Genomic DNA, 24,795 nt, shown 5'->3' with positions numbered 1-24,795 from the left:
CACGAGCCCTGGAGCCTGGGTGTGAATCGTGGCTTTGCTGTCCTGTTACTCCAGGCAAGTAACTTCCGCGTTCTCAACCTTGGTTTTCCCACCTGTGAAATGGGAGAAGGGGGTAGCACTATCCAGAGGGATTTCCTGGAATTTGCTGCCTGGCACCCACTGCCTCTGCCTCCGGGGACAGCACCAGTGTCTGCTTCACAGAACCACCCCAACTCAAGCCGGGAGCGACAGCAGCTCCAAGGCTTTGCTGGCCTCGGTGGAACAGTGCCTGATGGCCCTGCCGAGCACTTGCTCTCGGCCAGGTGACCCTCTAAGTGGCCTATCTCTCCAGCTCTTTGATCCTGATAGCAACCCTCAGATGGGGGGGTTCTTCTTCTCCCTGTTTGCAGATTGAAGAATGAGGCCCAGAGAGGTTAAGTAACCTGCCCGAGGTCACAGAGCTAGTGGGTGGTCAGGCTTGCTTTCTGCCAGTGTTGCTGGGCTATGGGCTGCTGGTGGCCATCTCACCACCCTTAAGAGCCTGCCCAGGCACAACGGGCACAAAGAACGTTGAAGTGGAAGATGGGCAGAGGCAGGCTGCTGCTTTTAATCACCCGGATCCAGCTGTGCCTAAAAATCCCACCACCGTCGGACTTTTTAACTACACGGGTTGATGCGGACTCTTTCCCTCAAAGACGCTTTTTCAAAATCACGTTGCTACCTAAAATGCCTTGCTCTGTATTCATGTGGGTTTCGGGCTGTGGTAAGAATTAATCAGATAATGCCTGGGTGCAGCCCTGCCCACGGCCCCTCAGCCAAACCTCTGCCCACAGCTCTGGTGCAGGGCTCCCCTGGCACCGGGGAGGGGTATGTAAGAACCTGGCTCCCTTGCTCCAGGGTGGGGAGCGGAGGTAGAACGCAGATGTCCAGCTCTGCCTGCCCAGAATCCCCCAGCTGGGAGGTGTTCCACTTGCCCAGGGAACTTGTGTGGCATCCCCAGTGTGGACGGAATGCCACAGCAACAGAGATCAGGGCCCCTGGCTCAGACAGACTGCTTGTTTAAGCAAGGCTGGCGGGCTGGAGCTGGATTTTGCCCGGGACACCCCAGGGTTCCAAATCCTGGGGACACCAGGATGCCTTGAATTCTCTGGCATTCACAGAATGCCAGAAACCAGAAGCAAGTGGCTTCCTCAGAGCCACTCCACCGGGGCTTGGGGCCTACACTGGCCACTTCCCAGCCGTGTGACTGATCGCCTGCTCTGGGCCTCAGCCCCTCCTCTGTGAAATGGGGACAATCTGTGGGCCTCCCTCAGAGGCTATGTATAAGGATCATAATTTATTACGAATGACATAACAAAGCTGACAGCGGTGGCTGGCTCACAGGAAGTGCTCAATGAACGTGACCTCTCGTCTCCATTAGAAGAGCAACAGGCTGACTTCACCATAACCTCTTTTGTACTATTGGAATTTAGTACCATTGGCACGTATCATGATCCATATAAAGTAGAAAATAACAACAATTTAAAAGCAAAACCAAAACTGAAATAGGTTTTCTACTAGAACCACATCTTGGTTATAGAATGAGCAAGTGACTGTGATGGTCGACTTAATGTGTCTATTTAACTGGGCCACAGGGAGCCCAGATATTTCGTTAGACACTACTCTGGTTTCCGAAAGGCGTTTTGGGATGAGGTTAACGTTTCAGTTGGAGAATGAAGCAGATTACCCTCCATGATGTGGGTGGGCCCCATCCAATCAGTTGAGGGGCCTGGACTGAACAAAAAGGACTGACCCTCTCCCAAGTAAGAGAGAATTCTCCAGAAGATGGCCTCTGGACTTCATCGGCAACTTCGACCCTTCCGGTGCGATGGCCTGTGGAAGACTGGAAGACTGGCTCTTCCTGGTTCTGCTAAGCCAGGCTGCAGATTGGACTTTGACACACACACACACACACACACACACACACTCTCTCTCTCTCTCTCTCTCTCTCTCCCCCTCTCTCTCTCGGTTCTGTTTCTCTGGAGACCTTGACTAACAACACAATTAGGAAAGGTGAGCTCAGGCCTTGACAAAGAGGGTAACACAGCCAAGACTGCTCTATCACGGCATCCCAGTGAGAGTGCCCCAGGCCCAGCCCCAGTCCTGCTCAGAGGCTGCCAGAACTCTTACTTGAACATGCCTTCTCCTGGTCTGGGAACACAGCAGAGGGCTGGGGGTTCAGGTTCAACTCAGGTCTGCTGGGAATGAAAACCTCAGCGTTGTCCTTCCGCTTAGCAGACAAATTCCTCTCCTTCTTACTACCTGCAGGAAAACAGCGGTTTATATGTCAAACGTGGAGCACTAGCAGAGCGGGGGCATGCTGCTTGGGTATCTGTTGGTTCGTTCACTTATTCACTCAACAAATACTTGCTGAACCCCTACCCTGTGCCAGGCGCCACGCTAGTTTGGAATGGAGATGTGAATTATGCAGTGCATCCTGGCAAATAAATGAAACTTTCTAGGACACGTTCTAGGTGTAGGTTTTCAGATTTTAACATTTCTGGGACAGAAGAAGGTTCCAGCACCAGGGTCACAGAGGGGCCACACAGCTGGGAGCATGTGGCCGGCAGGCATGCAGCAGACAGAGAGGAGAGCCCTGACAGGTTACCAGAGGCACGGAGATGGAGCATTCCAGACACAGGGAACAGAATGTGCAAACAGTGAAAGGCACACAGGCCGTGCTTTGAAGTCAACGTTTCCCAAAGTAGGGTGCCTGTACCGCGGGCAGAACAGGAAACGATGCCAGAGGCCGTGCAGGCAAATGTTTTTTAAGCGATTATTTAACTGAACCTGCATGGAAAAAAACATGTAACCAGCCTATCGACCCCTTGATTTCATTAATATCATTGCTTAGAACAATCTGAAAATCATTAAAGAGAGGAAAGAAAGAGAAAGGAAGGGCAGGGGCGAAGAAACAGAGGGAGATGGAGAAAGAAAAGAAAGGTGCTGATTTAAAAAACAGCTAAAACAGTACAGGAGGTTTGTGGCGATGGCAAAAAACAAACAAACAAAAACACACAAAAAACCAAAAACCAAAAAACCCCCCTGTGACTTCAGAAGGTCTGCAAATGGCTCCAGCTCAGGGGAAATGGCGCTAAGAGCCTCTGTCCAGCGCAGGTTTCAGAGCTCGAGAGGACGTGCTTGGGACCAGCGGGCAGAAGGCCAGCTTTGCAGGCCAGCAAGGCTGGCGGCTGAGAACAGACCCTGCCGGCAGGGAGATCAGTCAAGGTCCCAGGATTCGGGACTTCCTGACCTGGGAAGACAGGAAACCCGGGAACTGTCGGCTGAAGTGCCATGTAATCGGAGTCCCAGCAGAGCGATCCCGGGGGCCTCGGGGGGCCCAGAGGAGAGGGAGTCCCAGAATCCAGGGCCCCATGGGATTGTTGGGAGCTCAGAAGGTGCGGGGTGTCCCGCACCAACCTCTCCACCCTCCGCTGCGGACTTGATGAAGGACATGTGTTTCTCTATACACTTCTGAACTCGCTGTTCCCTGGCTGGCCTGAAATGCAGGACCCAACGGATGACATTCAGGACAGGGGACAAGACAAAGAAGGGACGGGGCAAATGACCACAAGACTCTCTCCCCACATGCCGAAAATATGCAGCTGCTGCTAACAGCGACAGCCAGCGCTGATTGAGGTCAGGCCCCTGAGTGCTCAGCTGCGGGGACAGGTCCCTCCCCAGACATCGCAGGGGGTGGATGGGAGGCGCCCAAAGATGCCTTGACACAAGGTCACAGGGCAAAGGGGAAGCAACAGTGCTGATCAGCCGACTCGAAACTAGGGAGATCATTGTGGATTATCCCAGTGGATCCAATGGAAGCCACAAGGGTCCTTAAAAGTAGAAGAGGGACAGAGTTTCAGTTTGGGACGATGAAAAACTTGTGGAGCTAGATCGTGGTCATGATGACTATCCTTAATAACACCAAATGGTGCTCTTAATGGTGAGTATGGTAAATCTGTGCCGTGTGTACCTGACCACAATAAAACAAACCCAAGCACTCGCACAGGCACAGAGAAGAGGGTGGCACACAAGGAGGACAAGAGGGAGACAGGATCTGGAAGAAAGGTACAAAGAGACTTGACCTTGCTGGCTCTGGAGGTGGAGGGAGGGACCCTGAGCCAAGGAATGCAGAAGCCTCTGGAAGCTGGAAAAGGCAAGAGAGGTTGTCCCCGAGAGCCTCCAGAAAGCTCACAGCCTTGCGGATACTGTGGTTTTAGCCCAGTGAGCTGATGTCAAACTTCTGGCCTATAGAACTATAAGATAATAAATCTGTGTTGTGTCGGGCCACCGAGTTCGTCATGATTTGTTACAGCAGTGACAGAGGACTAATACATACTATTACAGAATAGGGCTCTGAGGTTCAGGTTGTTGGCCCAAGGTCACAGAGCCAGGGAGCGATGGAAGCAGGTTTTCACCAGGCCCGCCTGGCTTGGAGCCCTGCCCTGAACCACGTTAATCCCTGTCTACCACCACCTCCTCTGGATAAGATGACCTTCCAGAAACTGTGGCCCCCAGGCCTGCCTTATCTATCAAAAGTCTACACGAGGATATTTTCTAGGGCTCCAAAGGATCCAGAACCCCCTTGAGTCTTCATGGAAGGTGGCCTGGGACCCCCACCAGCCTCCTCATGAACTCGCTCCCTACATGCTCGCTTGGCTCCAGCCGCACTGGCCCTTTCTCTGTCCTCGGGTGTGCCAAGTTCGTTCCCTCTTCGAACCCTTTGCACCTGCTACCCTCTGCCCCTGGAATGCTGTTCCCACAGCTGCTCCCTCCTCATTCCCGTCCCAGCTTCACCACGGTCTCCTCTGAGAAGGCTCCTCTGACCCTTCCAGCCTGCAAGGTCCCTCTCTGACCCCCAGCCCCCAACCAGAGTCCTGTCTTATAATCTTGACAACGTTCCGGGCTCTTGAGGGCACCGTGCTCTCCTCCTACCTGAATTCTTAAGCTGGCCCATGATTTGGCTTCACCTTTCCAGTTTGGGGAAAAATAACTTCTGTTTTTCTCTGTGCCACTCCTGCGCTGGCCCTCATAGACAAGAGGACACATGGAATGGGACAGGGAGGGCAGGAAGCCATCAGAGCTCAACCCAGCCACTCTCTTCGTTCCTCCAGTGGGCTCGCCTTCAGGGCACATGCGCCCCACTCCCCCACCCCCGCCATCACACTGGTGCCATTAGTTGTCCAGCGCTGCCAACATCTGGGATCAGGTTCTGTCTACTTTAGCGGGCAGCACTGAGTGGCCAGCAATGAGGCTCTTCTCAGTTGGAAAGGTGGATCATTTGCTCTCCTTCTGGCAGACTCCCAAACCCATCTCTCATTTGTTTCAATTAGGAGGGAAAAGAGGGCTTTGACTCCTCAAAGCCCAACTACTGCTTTATAACTTGATCTGGTTTATTTATTTAGCCTAGTGATTAAGAGCTCAGGCTCTGGGCTCTGACGCCTACAGACTCAACCCCACTCTGCCCCTCCCTAGCTGCGTGACCTCGGGCAAGTGATCTGACCGCTCCGTGCTTCCGTTTCCCTATCGGTAAAGCAGGTACAATGCCAGGACTTGCCTTGGTGTTGTGGTAAGGACTTCGCGTCCTTGGAACAGTGCTTGGCACACGTTAGTAAGAATTCTGCAAATGCTGGCAGTTGTTATCACTGTGGGGTGTGTGTGTGTGTGTTTGTGTGTGTGTGTGTGTGTTCTCCTTGCTAGGATTAAGGGCCACGGGAGAAGGCACCGGGGCCTCTTTTGTTCCAGCACATTGCCTGGGGCGTGATATGCGTCCGGTGAAAAAAAAGGAACGAACAGCCCAGAACCAAGCACATCTTTTACGGACACTATTGACTAGTTTTGAGTAAATGCTCGGGATTAGTTCAGAACTCCAATCCCACGCTGGGGTCTGGGGGACCCTGCGACAGGCCCCTCAACCTCCGTCTGCTCCTCTCTGTGAGTGGGTTCTCCTGCTGGGGAATCACTAGGGAGAACATCCCTAGGAGGCAGGCATCAGCCCTCTGTGGCTCCAGATGAAGCAGCCCCCGCCCACGGTAGACATCGCTGCGGCCAGCGAGGGGCCTGCCAAACAATCTAATTGTTCGAAAACGCCAAATGTCAAGAGAGTGAAGTTCTCTCTCTTTGTTTCACGCTCCAGCATCACTCGCAAAACGGTGCCGGGGGTCCAGCTGTCTGTGGCCTGGTCCTTCACCCCACAAGTGACTATCGTGCCCTCTGTTTCCAGGACAGGGGGGCTCACTCAGTCTCCTTACAGCCCTCCCCCTCCCTCCTCACTCCTTGGAGAAAACGCAAGCCACTGGTCGCGGCCCCAGCGCATCTCACGAGTATGTTAACATTTCCCCCACCGCGGGGTACTCCAGCGGGTGGGCATAAAGCTTTCATGCGTTTGACACCAATTTCCTGGGTGGCTTGAACGTGCCAGATGAGTGCTGTCCGCTGGGGAGGCAACGGAGGGGAAGCGCTGGTCTGTGCCCTGGCAGAGCTCACAGGCCAGAGGGGGAGAGAGACCCCTGGGAGTCTGGGGCAAGGCCAGCACCATGATGACATATATGGGAGCAGAGAAGGCACTGAGCTACCTGGCTGGGCCAGGAGGGCAAAGGAGGCTTCCTGGAAGAAGCAGCCCCGGAGCTGAGTCTTGAGGGGAAAGCAGGGAGCCAGGTTTCAGGCTTCGGGGTGGAAGGAAGATGTGGTAATCCAGACAGAGGGAGCGGCCCAAGCAAAGGTTTGGAGGTGAGAGCACACAATGAGAGCACACCTGAGGGACAAATGTTCCCTCTCTGGAAGCAACAACCACCGGGTGTGGGTTTTTCCAGGGCTGCCTGTTACCATGTCTCCCCAAAACTCATATGTTCAAGGGGCGCCTGGGTGCTTCGAGTGGGTTAAGCGTCTGACTCCTGGATTCGGCTCAGGGCACGATCTCACGGTTCATGAGTCTGAGCCCTGCTTTGGGCTCTGCGCTGAGAGCGCGGAGCCTGGTTGGGATTCTCGCTCTCCCTCTCTCTCTCTGCCTCTCCCCCGGTCTCTCTCTCCCTCTCTCTCTCTGCCTCTCCCCTGGTCTCTCTCTCTCTCTCTCAAAAATTAATTAATTAATTAATTAATTAATTAATTAAAAGAAAAGGCAACAACTCATATGTTCAAGTCCTAATCCCCAGGACCTCAGACTGTGTGTCTCTAAAGGGGTTATTAAAGAAAAATGAGTCGCTTAGGGTGGGCACTAATCCAATCTGCCTGGTGTTCTTGTAAGAAGAAGAGATGAGGACACACAGGCACACACAGTGGGCAGACCAGGTGAGGCCACAAGGGAGAAGATGCCCATGTCCAAGCCAAAGAGAGAGGCTGAAGGAGAAAACAACCTGCTGGCAGCCTGACCTTGGACTTCCAGCCTCCAGCACTTGTAAGAAAATAAGTGTCTGTTGCTGTTTAAGCTCCTGGCGCATCTGTGGTACTTTGTTATGCGGCACGAGCAGACTGATACACTCTGTCTGATTTCAAACATTCCCTTGTTCCTCTTCCCTGAGGGTCACTCACGCTTCCCAGCTGGTTGGCCTTGATATTTGGTTCAGAGCATGTGGCACAGCCGGCTTGGAGAAGGATGTGCTCAGAATTGAGGGAAGACGGGCACAGACCAAGCCAGCTCGGGCCCGGGCACGGGGACTGTGGCAGGTAGGCCCCTCCCTGCCCCCTCATCAATTGTTTTCTCTACTCAACTTTCCAGGGTCCTTTCTGGAAAACCTCCCCTCGTGGACAGCTGCTGTTTCTGTCTGTCCTGCACGCTTCCTTCCTTCCTCAGATTTACCTTGACTTTCCCTTTGGAAACTACCTGTCCATGTGGTTTGGCTGGCAGTGACTGCACCCAAGGCCTTGTTGGCTGGACCTGGTCCATCAGAGCCACAGTGACTAGTTCAGAGATGTGACCCGATGTGGGTTCAAGAGCCAGGCCTGGGACCTGCACTGGAGCTTTTGGGAAGAAAAATCCATTTTCTGAGGGAGGCATAAAGCCAGTGTCTCAATTCTGTGTCAGTTATGTGGAGAGCCCACCTCAGAAGGGTCCCAGGACAAATGAAGGCAGAGACGAGAGGGAGGAAGTGGAGGAGAGAGGGGGGGGGTGGGGAGAAGGGGCCAAGAGTCCCATGACAGCCCTGGTCTCCTCCGTTCACCAAGCCAATCTAGTCCCTTTTGCTGAAGCCAGTATGCATTAGCCAGTTGGCATGCGGACCCTGTTATACTTCCTACAATGCACAGGTTAGTCCCCCCAAACGAGCTGCCAGACACCTGCCGTTTGGGATTTCAGGGTCATCTGTAGGCCTCTCGGAGCCTGTGTGTCTCGCGATCAGCAGACAGACCAGATGGACATACCTCCCTGGCCTGCGAGACGGTCTGCCCAAGACCGAACTCCTGAAGCCCTGCTGGAAATACAAGTCCTGCTCTTAGGCTCAGAGCCACGAAAGGCAAAGAAATGCCACATAAGGCAGAGCTCACTTTTGGAAGCTGGGTTAAATTCCAGCACCACGAGGGGGTCTGGGCCCCGGGGAGGGCGTCCTTCCATCTCCTGGTCCTTGGGAACGTCCTTCTGCACCGCGTCCCCACTGGAAGGGGCGGGGTCATCTCTGCGGTGGCCCCCCAGCACCTGCTCTTCGGGCTCTGGCTCCGAGAGCACATCTTCTTCGATAGAGTCATACTCATCGCTGGAACAATCTTTTTGTTTCCTTTGTAGATTTACACTAAGTTCCAGGCTTTTTCTTAGCTCCTGCCAAAAGTCAAGAAGAGAGGCAAAAAATGAAATATGTTACTTTGAGAAGAACTCATCTGAAAATGGATCATTAGAACTGAGGGACTATTCCCAGCAAACGAACATTTACCAAAATCATCTTGACACACGTGTTGTCATCGCTCGGAAGATATGAAAGGGACAAACAAGTCACTCTCCAGCAGGGCGGTTATTACAGTATGAATTGTGGTCACACGCCTGGGATGTCACTAAGAGTGTACGTGTGTGTGCGCGGGTGTGCGTCACAAGTGTTTTGGTTTGGGGCTCCTGTAAACAGACTGGGGTCCCACCTCCCCCCACATCAGCGTCCTGGATGAGGCCCGAGAAGATGCGCTTCTAATGAGGTGATGTTAATGCTGCTGGTCCAGGGACCACACTTTGAATATGAAATCCCAAAGGCCTCCAAATGATCCTGAAATTCCAGACAGTAAAGTGTCTGGCAGAGAGTTGTGGGGGGGCTATCCTATGTACTGAAGGATGTTTAGAAGCACCTAAGACGTCATAAGATTTAGCACTCGGTTGGCCTTTTTTTTTTTTTTTCAACCTGTGTCTCGTCTCCGTGAGGCGGTAGACTTACAGACGAAAGGCCAAACATGAAGATCTACACTTGGAGAGACCAGGAAATGGATCACCGACCAGGATCCTTCTGAAAGGGATAAAGGGCTTACCCTGGGACAAAAATTTTAAACTCGACTCTCTGGGCAAACCGGTGGGTCTGGTCAGCCCAGCTATACTACCGGCATAGCTCGTGTTATCGAACATAGCTCTGAGAAAACGAGAAGCAATCAGTATGCTTGCCGTATATGTGTGATTGGCCAGTAAAACTTACTAGTGGCTGTGATGTGCCGAGTGACGACTCCTCAAAGATGTCCACGTCCTAATAACCCCAGGACCCTGTGAGTCAGTGATAGCTCGTGAAGAGTGGAGATGCACTAGAATACTTTGACCATCTTAGATAAACCACTGTAAAAAGACCCGACAGTAGAAATATGATGGGCACCAAATGTGCTGCTTGTGGGGACTCAGGAAATAAGGAGCATGTTATGGAAACTAGGGGAGGGGGAGTCCCATGACCTAGCGGCAGCATCTTAGCCGAACTGTGTCTACGGCTACGTGAGAAGCGGTGCGTGGAACTGAGATTTGATGATGTGGGCAACTCTCAGCCTATCTAGGTTGCAAAGGATGCTAAAATGAGGAGATTCACGGTCAGAAAAACACGCTCGGGAGAGAAGCCTGAGCATGGCTGGACAACCTTTTGCTAGTTACTGGAAAAGGATCCAAAGTTTGGGGTATTCAATCATGCTGAGGGTTCTCTCGAGACATGGGACTCATGGATCCTTGGAGACATCTCAGCAGAAGCCAGGAATAGAGGGAAATTCTCCAGGAAAGATCTGTGAAGCAACCTCTTGTCTAATGGAGGGAACCCTAGAGACGTACAGAGACCATATGGTTTTTGAGAATGGCATACCAGTGCAAACACTGGCAGCCGGTACCAAACGGAAGAGAGGAAGGATGCAATACAAGAAGGCTTCCCACTCTCCAAATTCTACGGTCAGGAAGCATGAGGCTCTGTGCTGACAGTGTGGAGCCTGCTTGGGATTCGCTTTCTCCCTCTCTCTCTCTCTGCGCCTCCCCTGCTCGTGTTCTCTCTCTCTCAAATAAAAATAAATAAAATTAAAAAAAAAAAAAACCAGATCACTATGGCTCTTGGGTACCGAGTGGAATTTGAGAGGTGGAGCCAGGATGGAAACAGGGCACACAGGTACAGCAGCAGTGGGGGAAGACGGAGGTGGCTGCGGAGGTGGGGACAGCAGGTGCATTTGGAGATGCGTTTTGGAGGCAGAGATGACAAACGATGGGCTAGAAATGAACAGGGTATATACACCCTTTGACCAAATCTCTCTGAGAATTATCCCTCAGTCCTAATATACGAAGGTCATGGAGGGATCCTTGATAATAGAGAATGACCTTGAGGGATCCTTGACAATAGAGAAGGATCTCAATGTGCAACAAGAAGAGGTAGTGGCGTCGAGTGGCACCAACGGAGCCTTGAGCAGCCACCACAGAAAACGAGGTAGCTCTCGCGCCCTTACTCAGAAAGATAGGAAGACATACGTTTAAGCAAAACCAAGCATGTCAAAAGATGCACACGTAGGATACGTCCAATTGAAAAAAATCGTTTCTGTGCATGTGTGCAAATATGCCTACAAACAGTCTGGAAAAACAGGGGCGCCTGGGTGGCTCCGTCGGTTGAGCGCCCGACCTCGGCTCAGGTCACGATCTCGCGGTTTGTGAGTTCGAGCCCCGCGTCAGGCTCTGGGCCGACAGCTCGGAGCCTGGAGCCTGTTTTGGATTCTGTGTCTCCCTCTCTCTCTCTCTGCCCCTTCCTCTGTTCACGCTCTGTCTCTCTCTCTCAAAAATTAAAAAAAAAATCATAAAAAAGTCTGGAAAAATAGTCACCAAATTACTAACAGTGTTCTCTCTGGGGGTGGCATTATGGGAACTTTCTTCTCCATTTTGTTTTACTTTTTTTTTAATGTTTATTTATTTATTTTTGAGAGAGACAGTCTGAACAGGGGAGGGGCAGAGAGAGAGGGAGAGAGAGAATCCCAAGCAGGCTCCACGCTTAGCACAGAGCCCAACACAGGGGCTCAAACCCATGACCATGAGATCACGACCTGAACTGAAATCAAGAGTTGGATGCTCAACCGACTAAGCCACCCAGGAGCCCCTACTTATTTTCAATTTTTAAAAAAAAAAAATTTTTTTTTTTGACGTTTATTTATTTTTGAGACAGAGAGAGACAGAGCATGAACGGGGGAGGGGCAGAAAGAGAGGGAGACACAGAATCGGAAGCAGGCTCCAGGCTCCGAGCCATCAGCCCAGAGCCCGACGCGGGGCTCGAACTCACAGACCGCGAGATCGTGACCTGAGCTGAAGTCGTACGCTTAACCGACTGAGCCACCCAGGCGCCCCATCAATTTTTTTTTTTTTTATTATAAGCACGTTTCCAACTTTGTAATTAGGAGAAAATGATATATTTATATTTATGTTTAAATCCCGTCTGTCACTCTGGCAAATAGGTAAATTCCCCACAGGAGTGGTAGAGAGAGTGGGGTAGAGGACCCTGGACAGCCAGTTGTCCGAAAAGGAGCTGCTCTCCATCCCGGACCAAATCTTGTCCCCTCCAAAGAGTGACTCACAAAGCAGCAGCGCCTAACTCCGGAACATGACAGACCAGTGTCTACCTGACTTAGTGCATCCGGTCAAATGGACCAGATTTCAAAACAACAGGCCACCAGGGCGCCTGGGTGGCTCAGTCAGTTGAGCGTCTGATTCTTGATTTTGATCAGTCATGGGACTGAGCCCGCGTCGGGCTCGGCACTGAGCAGGAAGCCTGCTTAGGATTCTGTCTCTCTCCCTCTGCCCCTCTCCCTTATCGGGTGCTCTCTCTCTCTCTCTCTCTGTCTCTCATAAATAAAGAAAAAAGGGAGGAAGGAAGGAAGGAAGGAAGGAAGGAAGGAAGGAAGGAAGGAAAGAAAGAAAGAAAGAAAGAAAGAAAGAAAGAAAGAAAGAAAGAAAGAAAGAAAGAAAGAAAAGCAGGCCACCAATTCTAACAGGAAGAAACTCAGGGAATATAGCACTCCTGAGCCTCTCTCAGGAAAAAAAAAACAACAACAACAAACCTCCCAGAACAAAATCCAAACAATGCACGGTGAAATCAAAATAAAGAACACGGAGTTGGAGAATCTGTGGTAAAACATCTGACGGTAAACACGGAAGCCATTTAGAGACCAAATAAATACTAGACAATTACGCACACTTGGGTCATGGACCAGAATGCAATGCTCTAAACCTAAGGCCTTAGCTTAGCTAACAAAAGCCAGAAGACAGCAGGCAGTGTGGGCGGACCCCCGACCTCATTTCCCAGCCAGTCATTTCAAATCCATCTTTTTTTTTTTTTAATTTTTTTAATGTTTATTTATTTTTGAGAGACTGAGAGAGACAGAGCACGAGCGGGGGGAGGGGCGCGGATAGGGGGACAGAGAGAGAGGGAGACACAGAATCTGAAGCCAGCTCCAGGCCCTGAGCTGTCAGCACAGAGCCCGACACGGGGCTCAAACCCACGAACCGTGAGATCATGACCTGAGCTGAAGTCTGGCGCTTAACCAACTAAGCCACCCGGGTGCCCCTTCAAATCCATCTTAAATGGAAACACGGAGTTTTTAAAAATGGCAACTCTAACCTGTAAATATCTTTTTTCGTAATTTTTAAACCGATGAAATATTTTTAAATTTTTAAAAAATGTTTATTTATTTTGAGAGAAAGAGAGGGAGAGGCAGGAAGACAGGAAGAGAGAGAATCCCAAGCAAGCTCCACACCGTCAGCGCAAAACCTGATGCAGGGCTTGAACTCACGAACCATGAGATCGTGACGTGAGCCGACATCAAGAGTCAGATGCTTAACCGACTGAGCCACCCAGGTGCCCCCTGATGAGATATTTTTAAAAACCTCTTGTGATCAAGAAATTTGAATTTTGGGCTGCCTGCGTGGCTCAGTTGGTTAAGTGTTCGACTTCAACTCAGGTCATGATCTCACGGTTTGTGAGTTCAGTCCCCACGTTGGGCTCCCTGCTGTTGGCACAGACCCTGCTTTGGATCCTCTGTCTCTCTGTCTCTCTCTCTCTTTGCCCCTCCCCTGCTCATGCATAGCATACTCACTCTCTCTCTCTCAAGAATAAATAAACACTAAAAAAAAAAAAATAAATTTGAATTCAATAATTCCTCCCATTTCAATTTGGTTTTTGCTTTTGTTAAATTAGTGCAACTTTCAACGCCATAAATTGTATTTACAAAATACATATGAAAAAGAAGCCTAGATTCTGCACAGCTGGTATCTTCTTCACAAAGGAAAATAACACACTTGCTCACACTGGATGAGCAAACTTTAGGAACCTATGCTCTTATGATGCCCACGTGATTTAAAACCATCTGTTCCAGGGCAAAGGGGAGACAGAGTAACTAGCAATACTCTCCCGGGGAAAAGCCGTTCAAAACCTTTCCATCTGGAAAGATGAAGACCTTGAACTGGTCGCTTTGAAAGCCAACCTGCCCATACTTCAAACGCATACCACGCAGGGGGATCTACTGGTTGCTTTGAAGCTGTCATCCAGAAATTTCTCTGTGAACACTAACTGTAGAGCTTTGCTTTACGATCTTGTGATTTCGGCGTTCAGTGTTGAAAAGTTTTTGTAAGTTTTTATTTATTTATTTTTGGGAGAGAGAGAGCCAGAGAGGAGAGAGCAGGGGAGGGGCGGAGTGGGAGGGGCAGAGAGAGAGAGAGAGGCACAGAGAGAGAATCCCAAGCAGGCTCCATGTTGCCAGCACAGAGCGCGACCTGGGGCTCGAACTCACAAACCCTGAGCCGAAACAGGGTCGGACTCTTGACTGACTGAGCCACCCAGGCACCCCTCAGCGTTTGCTGTTGAAAATGTTAAGTTCACACCCTTGCGACAGAAAGCCCTCTGTACAGAGGCCAGGCGGTAAACACCACGGGTGGAGAACAAATCGGTCTCCTCCTCTCTGGAGAGCCAGGGGCGAGGCGGAGGAAGGAAGAGACAGCGGACCACCAGGTAAAACGTGGCAGGGGTTTGACGGTCAGTGGATTAGTGCCTCACGTGCCTGATCTGCCTCCTTCTGCTGGGCTAGGAAGAGAGGGAACCCGGGCGCCACAACACATGAAATGTTTGCCGTAATAGTGACAATAACTGTAACATCAACAGCCGTAGCGGCTACCAATTGCGAAGCTTTTGTTACATACGGGCCACCAAGCTAACCTCTCTACGCACCTTGTCTCATTGCTGCCTCTCACCATCCCGGTGGATGCCCTTATCTTATAGGCTCAGGGCACCTATCTAAGTACCAGGGCGAGGTCACGCAGCCAGCAATGGCAGGGCCCGTTTGGATGAATGACCGTCTTGACTCCAAAGTCTGGGCTCTTCACCACGTGCCCGTGTTTATTCCCTGCCCGGTACCAACGCGTCGGAAGCAAGTGGTCCCTCGAGCAGGATGAAAGCGAGGTGCTCAGTGGCTGTCCCCTGGTTTGCATGGAACTGATGACAGCCGCCTGTAAGAGCTTTTGACACAAAGCTGCCTTGAGGCCACTAAACGTGCTGAAGTGCGTGCTAAGTGCTCATGGATGAAGCATTAAACCTCTTACGACACTCAGAAAAGGGAACGGCTGGGTCTAGGTTCTGGGCCGGGGGTTCTGGGCCTGACTCCAGCCACCCTGTGTCCCCGGCAAGACTCTGGGCCAAAAGCACCCCCCACCCCCACCCTGCTAATGTGGGAAAATGTGGCCTGGCGAACTGACAAGGTTGCTAAAGGGTGGCAATGAGATAATAGCTATGAATCAGTGCTCCGTGATTGCTTTTCCAGAGGTCTTGCTTTTCCAGAAAATTTCAAATTGAGATGACAGCATGCTCACCTTTGTGTCTCAGACCCTACTGACTTTGCCTACGAGAAGATCGGACATTTAGATCATGAAGCCGCAACAGATACGCTGACGGTTTTCGAGGAGAAGCAACAGACTCTGGGGTGGAGGTCACTGACCTGCAGCCGGTCCCCCTGCCCCACCACCCCCCAAGTGTCTCTCACTTGGTTGGCAGAGTTATAAAATTGGGATCTGGAACGCTCGAAGTCTGGCCCACACAGTTAGTTGTAATAATTCCCACTCACGCCTACTGCCTTATACGAACCATGTTGCACATTTATATTCATCTGCCTGGCCCAGAAAGGGTTTTTACCCCGCCTCAAGGGGTTAATCGACTCATTTGTTTTTCTTTTCACTCACTCGTTTATTCGACGAATATTTATTGTTGAGTACGCTTATCCCAATAAGTGCGTCTGACTGCTAAATATTAGGGATGGAGGGATGAACCAGGTGGACAGAGTATCTGTTCTCATGGAATTTCTAATCTGGCAACAAAAACAGCCATTTTAGAAGACATTACAAGTGCAACAGGCTTCGAGAGGCCAAACCTGGGGCTTGCCAGCCCACGCCTCAAACCTGGTGGCTCTTGGATCACAAGCTTTCCAGAATAAAGTGACCTGAGCCCTAACTTTAGGGTCCACACCGTGTATTTTTAAAATCACCTTCCCCTACACCAATTCTGGCGAAACTATGGCAAGGAAAATCTGAGTCACATATTATATGCTCCAAATACCCGTGTGGTGTTTAGTTTTTGGTACTTTCTTACTGTCCCATTGAACCTTGGATTGTCTTTTACTAATTTTCATTCAAAGCTAAATTTATTTATGAAGCGCCTTGGAGTTCAGTCTCAAACATCTATCATTATGAAGAAATAAATCTATCCTTGCCTTAGGGAGTGGTGACGTAAGGGAAAGGGCAGGGGCCGTGGAGGCAGAAGGGCACTGGAGGCTGCCTGCCTGTTTCCTTGGCTGTGAGGCACTTGGCAAACCTCTAGGCATCAGTGTGCCTCACTGGGGCCTGCCCAGAGCAGGGGCTGGTTGTAGGAAACTGCGCAGGGATGAGGGGATAGAGACAAAGTAACAAACAATGCTGCCAGCCACCTAGAAATGTTGAGGAACCCTCTCCACCCCCAATCACAAACCAGTTAGAGATAAATGACAAGGAAGGGGCGCCTGGGTGGCTCAGTCGGTTAAGCGTCTGACTCCATTTCGGCTGAGGTCATGATCTCACGGTTCGTGAGTTCGAGCCCCTCTGACAGCTCCGAGCCTGGAGCCGGCTTCGGATCCTGTGTCTCCCCCTCTCTCTGTTCCTCCCCTGCTTGTGCTCTGTCTCTATCTGTCTCTCAAAAATAAATAAATAGAAAGAAAGAAAGAAAGAAAGAAAGAAAGAAAGAAAGAAAGAAAGAAAGAAAGAACAATGAAGACATTATACACATAGCAAAATTTGAAATTTTTTTTTTAACGTTTATTTATTTTTGAGACAGAGAGAGACAGAGCATGAACAGGGGAGGGACAGAGAGAGAGGGAGACACAGAATCTGAAACAGGCTCCAGGCTCTGAGCTGTCAGAACAGAGCCCAACACGGGGCTCGAACTCATGGACCGTGAGATCATGACCTGAGCCGAAGACGGACGCTTAACCGACCAAGCCACCCAGGCGCCCATACATAGCAAAATTTGTAGGACAAGGACAAAGCAGTGCTCGGAGGAAAATGTATAGACTTAAAATTGTTATGTTAGAAAACAAGATGGAAATTAAACGAATTAAACATTTAACTTAACAAACCGAAGTTATAACGTGGAGGTGGGGAGAGAACCAAAGCAATAAATTAAAGCAAAACATTTAGGTAAAGGATCAAATGAAAGTAGAAACGAACTGAAATAGAGGCCAATAAGTGAATGAGTGAATGAATAAATAAATGATGTAATAAAGTATACAGGCTCAAAAAACAAAAGCCGGGCACAGTTTGGCTGGGGAGGTGGAGAGAGCCTTTCATATTTTACACGTTCTGAATTGTCTGAATCTTTTCTAATGAGAAGGCACTCATATGTTAGGTGTTATGTTAAATAATACGAAATAATGTAAAAATACCTAAGAAATCCTAAGTAGGCTACAAATGCAAGAAATGAATGACGTCATTTATTCCAAAAGCGATGCAGAGGTCGGTTATTCTTTCCTTTCATTGAGACTGAAAACGATGCTTTAGTAACTCGGATACCATCCGGTGTCATCACGTACAGAAATGCTCTCTTGGGTAAAAGAATCACTACATCTCGCACTTCTGGACCCGCATTTCGTGGGCCTTTGGTGCCTGTTCAGCATCATTCCACATGAATCACTCCTGCACCGCTGGCCTTGTGCCGTCTGACCCTCCTGCCCGGGACCCTGCCTGATGCCATCGGCCAGGCTGTCCTTTGGCCTGAGCTGTCTAGATGGGCATCTCTGGGTGCATTCAAGGGAACCTCGCCCCCTGATGGCTCTGAATACCAGAGAGGCTAACTCAAGTGCCACTGAGAAAGGAGAAAGGGCTCCGCTTCCTGTCATCAGGAACAGACGAAGCTATCCAAACCGGAAGTTGCAAGCTGGCGGTCTCAGGCCAAACCAGCCATACATTCCGTTTGCTCGATAGAAAATAACGAACCTGTCATCAACATTAAAAAAAAGCAAAAACAAAGCGGGGAGAAGCTGAACGCCAAGAAACCCAGACACCTGGCTTCTCTTAAAACTGGAAAGCCCAGGGGCGCCTGGGTGGCTCAGTCGGTTAAGCATCCGACTTCGGCTCAGGTCATGATCTCACGGTCTGTGAGCTCAAGCCCCGTGTCGGGCTCTGTGCTGACAGCTCAGAGCCTGGAGTCTGTTTCGGATTCTGTGTCTCCCTCTCTCTCTGACCCTCCCCTGTTCATGCTCTGTCTCTCTCTGTCTCAAAAATAAATAAACGTTAAAAAAAAAAAAAAAAAAACTGGAAAGCCCGGTACCCCTGGGCCCTTGTGTCCACACGACTGCCCAGCTGTGTCAATATATCCCCACCGCTCCCTGCCGTGCCCGGACACCCAGGCCAAGGGCGGTGCTTGTTACTTGCCTGCCTCACTCCTGTCATTTAAAATACTCATTTCAGTTGGCACCATGTGCCAGCTATCCCAGTATTTCAGGATCCAAACTCCATCCCCCACGCTGATTTTTCTACCACAAGCAGCAAAGAGTCTTGTCAGCTTATGTGTTAGACTCCAAACTCTGACTCATAGTTTGGAAAATACTGTCACCGGGACGTGATGACTGAACTCAGCTTGTGTGGGCTGGCCGGGGTGCCTAATCAATATCTATACCAGCCCCTCGTTCACTGACCACATCAGCCAATGATTCAATTCACTGGCTTAATGAAGATTTATTTGCAAACGGACTCTATGCCAGGCGCTTTTCTAGGGACCAGAGATCCTGCAGGCAGAGACGATGCACATCTCTGCCATCATGAAGCTTAGATCTGGGGTGAGGGAAGGGTGTTGCAAGCCCTGAATATGTAACTTTCTTACTACCTACAGAAAGAGTCCGTGGGGTGAGTGGACACTCGATGAACATTATGTAACCTCGACTCCTATGGATATTGTCAGCAGGAACAGAGTTTTCCTATAAACTCCATCAAGTCTTTACAATTTCAGAGCTGACAGGCACAGGAAATATCTAATCCACCCCTTCTTGGTGACTGAGAGGAAAGGGGGTCCTGAAGGAGTGAGACCTGGCCAAGGCCCCAAAGTTTATGGAAAGCCCAAAATACCCTCTCAAGGCTTACTGACTCTCAGCCACTATCTCCTTTTGGCTCTGTGAAAAGGAGTCACAAGCTCCAACGTCTTCAGATGATGTAATGTAGCATAAAATGGCAATGGGAGGGTGAGTGTCACACATTAGGGAGCGGTGGGGACCAGGGCAGATGGGAGAGTGTGTGCTCAGAAGAAAATTTTTCTAATTCAAAACAGAACAGGACTTCCAGGGAGGATGGCAGAGTAGGAGGGCTTTAAGCTCACTTCGTCTCACACATACAACTAGATAACACCTGCATCGGTGTAAATAACCCAGAAAAAAATGACCCAAAGACTGGCAGAACAGGCGGCTAAATACAGAGAAGAGGCCACGTCGAAGAAAGAAGGAAGAACAGAGACAGTCAGGAGCTAAACGCACCCACAGGACTGTCCATGAGAGGGACCGAGGGAGGGATGCTGTAGGTGCAGAGAAGGGAGAGAAACAGACCCTCGCACCAGGCACCCCAAGCGTGGGGAACCTGCACGGGAAAGATGAGTCCCCATAGCATCTGGCTTTGAAAACCAGAGGGGCCAAACCTTGTGGGTTCTTATAATTGGTGAGACTTAATCACCTGGAACTTTAAAGATCAGTGGCTCAGCTCTGGGAGAACCAAGAAGGCGAGAGGCAACTGAGTTCCTGCCCTTAAAGAGACAGCACAACAAACATGCCTGTGGAGATACAGGGCAGAAGCAGCAGTTTGAAAAACGCCTGGGGTGTACACGAGGGAGACTTGTTTATTCATCTCAGAGTGTGGGCTGGAGGGGCAGGGACCTTTAGGAGGCTTCTCCAGGAATAAAGGAGATGGCCAGTGCCATTTCCCTCCCATGACCCCAGCCTGGACCTGTGGATGCCTGTGGGAAGGGCACAGTGCCAACAATTCCCACCTAGCTTGCTAACAGTGTGCTGGCCCCAACGTTCTCCTGTGGACACGCCCCCTTCAATATGCCCTTGGCCGGAACCCGTCCAAAGTGTTGCCACCAGCCCGGTAGTGTGTAAACAGCCCCACGAGGTGCTAGTGGCACTAAAAGTGACTCCTGCCCCGGGGGCAGGGGGGAGATAACCACATACACCACTCCAACTGCAGACTCGGCAGCGGACTGGGGGCAGATATCCGGTCTGACCGCAGGCCCTGCCACCAACAAAAGCGTCTTAGGGGATGACACAGGGAAAGCATCCTGCAGTTCAGTGCTACTGCATCTCTGGCAAATGCCTGGTCTGACTCAACCCAAGCCCCAGGTAGCCCCACGCTGGCCTACTAACAACACAGGGAACAAACCCTGCCCTAAACAGGCAAAGAGAGCCACTGAAGATAACTGGACTGAAGGGAACAGTGGCTCGGCCACAACAGCAGGGGGCATGTAACACATAGGAGACACCCCTGAAGCACCAGGTTCCAGAAAACCGGGGACACTGAGCTGAGGGGTCACTGTAGGACCTCTTCTTCAAAAGGCCACTACTTTCAAGAGCAAGAGATATAGCTGAGTTTTGTAACATGCAGAAACAGACACAGAGAGACAAAATGAGGAAGCAGAGGAATATTCCCAAATGAAAGAATGGGACAAAGTCACAGCAAGAGACATAAATGGAACAGAGAGAAGTAGCCTGCCTGGTACAGAATTTCATATAACGGTTCAAAAGATACTCACCGGACTTAAGAGTGGGGGGACTTCACTGAGACTCAACAAAGAAATAGGAAGCACAAATGAACGAATCAGAGGTGAAGAACTCAATAACTGAAATGAGAAACACACTAGAGGGAATAAACATTAGACTAGAAGAAGGAGAAGAATGGATTAGCAAACTAGAGGACAGAGTCACGGAAAGCAATCGAGGTGAACAGGAGAGAGAGAAAAGAATAATAATAAAAAATGACAGTAGATTAAGGGAACTCAGCAACACCATCAAGCCTAATAACAGTCACAATATGGGGATCCCAGAAGGAGAAGAGAGAAAATTTATTTGAAGAAATAATTGATGAAAACTGGGGAGGCACAGAGAGCCCCCAACAAAATCAACCCAAAGAGGTTCACCTCAAGACATGCAGTAATTAAAGTAGCAAAAAGTAGTGATAATGAGATAACTTTAAAAGCAGCAAGGGAGGGGCGCCTGGGTGGCGCAGTCGGTTAAGCGTCCGACTTCAGCCAGGTCACGATCTCGCGGTCCGTGAGTTCGAGCCCCGCGTCAGGCTCTGGGCTGATGGCTCAGAGCCTGGAGCCTGTTTCCGATTCTGTGTCTCCCTCTCTCTCTGCCCCTCCCCCATTCATGCTCTGTCTCTCTCTGTCCCAAAAAAAATAAATAAACGTTGAAAAAAAAATTAAAAAAAAAAAAAAGCAGCAAGGGAGAAATAGAAAAACATTCCATGCTCACGGATTGGAAGAACAAATATTGTTAAAATGTCGATACTAATTCAAAGCAATCTACATATTCAATGCAATCCCTGTCAAAGTAACACCAGCATTCTTCACAGAGCTAGAACCAACAATCCCAAAATTTGTATGGAACCAGAAAAGACCCCCAAATAGTCAAAGTAATGTTGAAAAAGAAAAACAAAGCTGGAGGCATCATAACTCCAGACTTCAAGCTACATCCCAAAGCTGTAATCATCAAGACAGTATGGTACTGGCACAAGAACAGACTCACAGATCAGTGGAACAGAATAGAGAACCCAGAAATGGATACACAAATGTATGGCCTAATCTACGACAAAGCAGGAAAGAATATTCAATGGAAAAAAGATAATCTCTTCAGCAAATAGTGTTGGCAAAACAGCGACACAGAAAAATGAACCTGGACCACTTTCTTACACCAGACACAAAAATAAATTCAAAATGGATGAAAGACCTAGATGTAAGACAGGAAGCCATCGAAAGCCTAGAGGAAAAAACAGGCAACAACCTCTTTGACCTCGGCTGCACCAACTTCTTACCTGACATGTCTCCAGAGGCAAGGGAAACAAAAGCAAAAATGAACTACTGGGACCTCATCAAGATAAAAAGCTTCCACACAGCTAGGGAAACGATCAGTGAAACTAAAAGGCAACCGACAGAATGGGAGAAGATATTTACAAATGACATATCAGATAAAGGGTTGGTACCCAAAATCTATAAAGAACTTACCAAACAACACCCAAAAAACAAATAATCCAGTGAAGAAATGGGCAAAAAACATGCATAGACACTTTTCCAAAGAAGACATCCAGATGGCCAACCAACACGTGAAAAAATGCCCAACATCACTCTTCATCAGGAAACTACAAATCAAAACCGCAATGAGATACCACCTCACACTTGTCAGAATAGCTAAAATTAACAACTCAGGAAACTACAGATGTTGGTGAGGATGTGGAAAAAGGGGAATTTGCACTGCTTTTCGGAATGCAAACCGGTGCACTTTGGAAAGCAGTATGGTGGCTCCTCAAAAAATTAAAAATAGAACTACCCTACAACCCAGCAATTGCACTACTAAGTATTTATCCAAAGGATAAAAAAAAAAGCTAACTAGAAGGGGCACATGCACCCCAACGTTCACAGCAGCACTACTGACAATAGCCAAATTATGGAAAGAGCCCAAATGTTCATTGACTGACAAATGGATAAAGAAGACGTAGTATGTATATATATATATATATATATATATATATATATATATATATATATATATATATATATGGAATATTACTCGGTGATCAAAAAGAATGAAATTGTGCCATTTGCAACAATGTGGATGGAACTAGAGTGTATTATATTAAGCGAATTAAGTCAGAAAAAGACAAATATATGATTTCACAAATATGTGGAATTTAAGAAACAAAACAGATGAACATAGAGGAAGGGAAGCAAAAATAAGATAAAAACAGAGGGAGACAAACCATAAGAGACTCTTAAATACAAAGAACAAAGTGAGGGTTGCTGGAGGGGTACTGGGTGGGAGGATGGACATTAAGGAAGACACTTGTTAGGATGAGCACTGGGTGTTATATGTAAGTGATGGATCACTAAATACTATTCCTGGAAAAATAAAAATAAATAAAGACAAAAACTTTAAAATGTAAAAAGTAGCAAGGGAAAAGAAAACAGTCATGTACAAGGGAAACCCCAGAAGGCTTTCAGCAGATTTCTTAGCAGAGACCTCTTAGGCCAGAAAGTGGTATGATACATTCAAAGTGCTCAAAACAAAACAACCTGCCACCAAGGAGACTCTATCCAGCAAGGCTATCATTCATAATAGAAGGAGAGATAAAGAGTTTCCTAGACAAAAGTTAAAGAAATTCATGACCACTAAACCAGCCCTACAAGAAATGTTAAAAGGGGACTCTTTGAGTGAAAAGGAAAGACCGTAAGTAAGAGTCAGAAAAGTAGGGAGCACAAAAACAGTAAAATTAAGTACATCGGTAAAAATCAGTCAAGGGATTCACAAAATAAAAGGATGTGAAGTATGATACCATATACCCAAAACTGGGGGGGGGGAGGGGTGAGAGGATTAAAGAATGGGTTCAAACATAAGCAACCATCAACTTTATGATATAGAGTGCATATGCATACGATGTTACATACAAATCTTTGATTTGGTAACCACAAATAAAAAAAACCAGTAATAGCTAAGCAACAAATAAAGAGAAAGGAATCCAAGTATATCACTAAAGAAAGCCAGCTAACAGTGAGAAAAAAAAAGAGCAAGAGAAGAGTAAGAACATACCTATCAACAATTACTTTGGAACAAATGGTCCAATGAAAAGACACAGGGTATCAGAGTGGATAAACAAACAAGACCCATCCATATGCTGCCTACAAGAGGCTCATTTCAGACCTAAAGACACATGTAGCTTAAAAGGAAAGGGAAGGAAGAGCAGTTATCATGCAAGAGGAAGTGAAAAGAAAGCTTTGGGTAGCAGCAATACTTACATCAGACAAAACAGACTTTAAAACAAAGACTGTAACAAGAAACAAAGAAGGACACTATATAATCATAAAGGGAACGATTCACCAAGAAGCTATAACAATTATAAATATTTACATACCCAACATAGGAGCACCCAAATACATAAAGCAGCTAATAACAAACATAAAGGAAGTAATTGATAGTAATATAATAATAGTAGGGGACTTTAACACCATACTTATATCAATGGATAGATCATCTAAACAGAAAGCAACAAGGAAACAGTGGCTTTGAATGACATTGGACCAGATGGATCTAACAGATATAATCAGAATATCACATCCTGAAGCAGCAGAATACCCAATCTTTTCAAATACACATAGAACATTTTTCAGAATAAGTCATCTATTAGGCCACAAAACAAGTCTCAACAAATTTAAAAAGACTGAAGTCCTACCATGCATCTTTTCTGACCACAATGCTTTTGTAAAACTAGAAATGAACCATAAGGAAAAAAATCTAGAAAGAACACAAATATATGGAGGTTAAATAACATGCTACTAAACAGTGAATGGGTTAACCAAGAATTCAGAGGAAATAAAAAAATACATGGAGACAAGTGAAAATGAAAACACAATGGCCCCAAACTCTTGGGATGCAGCAAAGCTGTTCCAAGAGGCAAGTTTATGGCAATACAGATCTACCTCAGAAAGCAAGCAAAATCTCAAATAAACAACTTAATCTTACACCTAAAGGAACTATAAAAAAGGACAAACAAAACCCAAAACCATAGAAGGAAGGAAATAACGAAAATTAGAGCACAAATAAATGAAATAGAAACTTAGAAAA

The 24,795-nt window shown here is 48.3% G+C and overlaps 1 protein-coding gene across 1 annotated transcript in view; it reads right to left on the bottom strand.

Annotated features, from left to right (window-relative positions):
* The window catches only part of KATNIP (katanin interacting protein), a 194,434-nt gene that overhangs the window by 86,972 nt on the left and 82,667 nt on the right, over positions 1 to 24,795 (bottom strand). Inside the window, exons 8-9 of the mRNA XM_027051144.2 lie at positions 8,497 to 8,764; positions 2,149 to 2,280 (exon numbers count right to left, since the gene is read on the bottom strand). Of these exons, the coding sequence (XP_026906945.2) occupies positions 2,149 to 2,280; positions 8,497 to 8,764 (400 nt within the window). The remainder of the gene's footprint in view (positions 1 to 2,148; positions 2,281 to 8,496; positions 8,765 to 24,795) is intronic.

The sequence above is a fragment of the Acinonyx jubatus genome, chromosome E3 (assembly GCF_027475565.1).
Source record: "Acinonyx jubatus isolate Ajub_Pintada_27869175 chromosome E3, VMU_Ajub_asm_v1.0, whole genome shotgun sequence".
Lineage (NCBI taxonomy): Eukaryota > Metazoa > Chordata > Mammalia > Carnivora > Felidae > Acinonyx > Acinonyx jubatus.
This window is presented reverse-complemented; position numbering and strand designations above follow the sequence as displayed.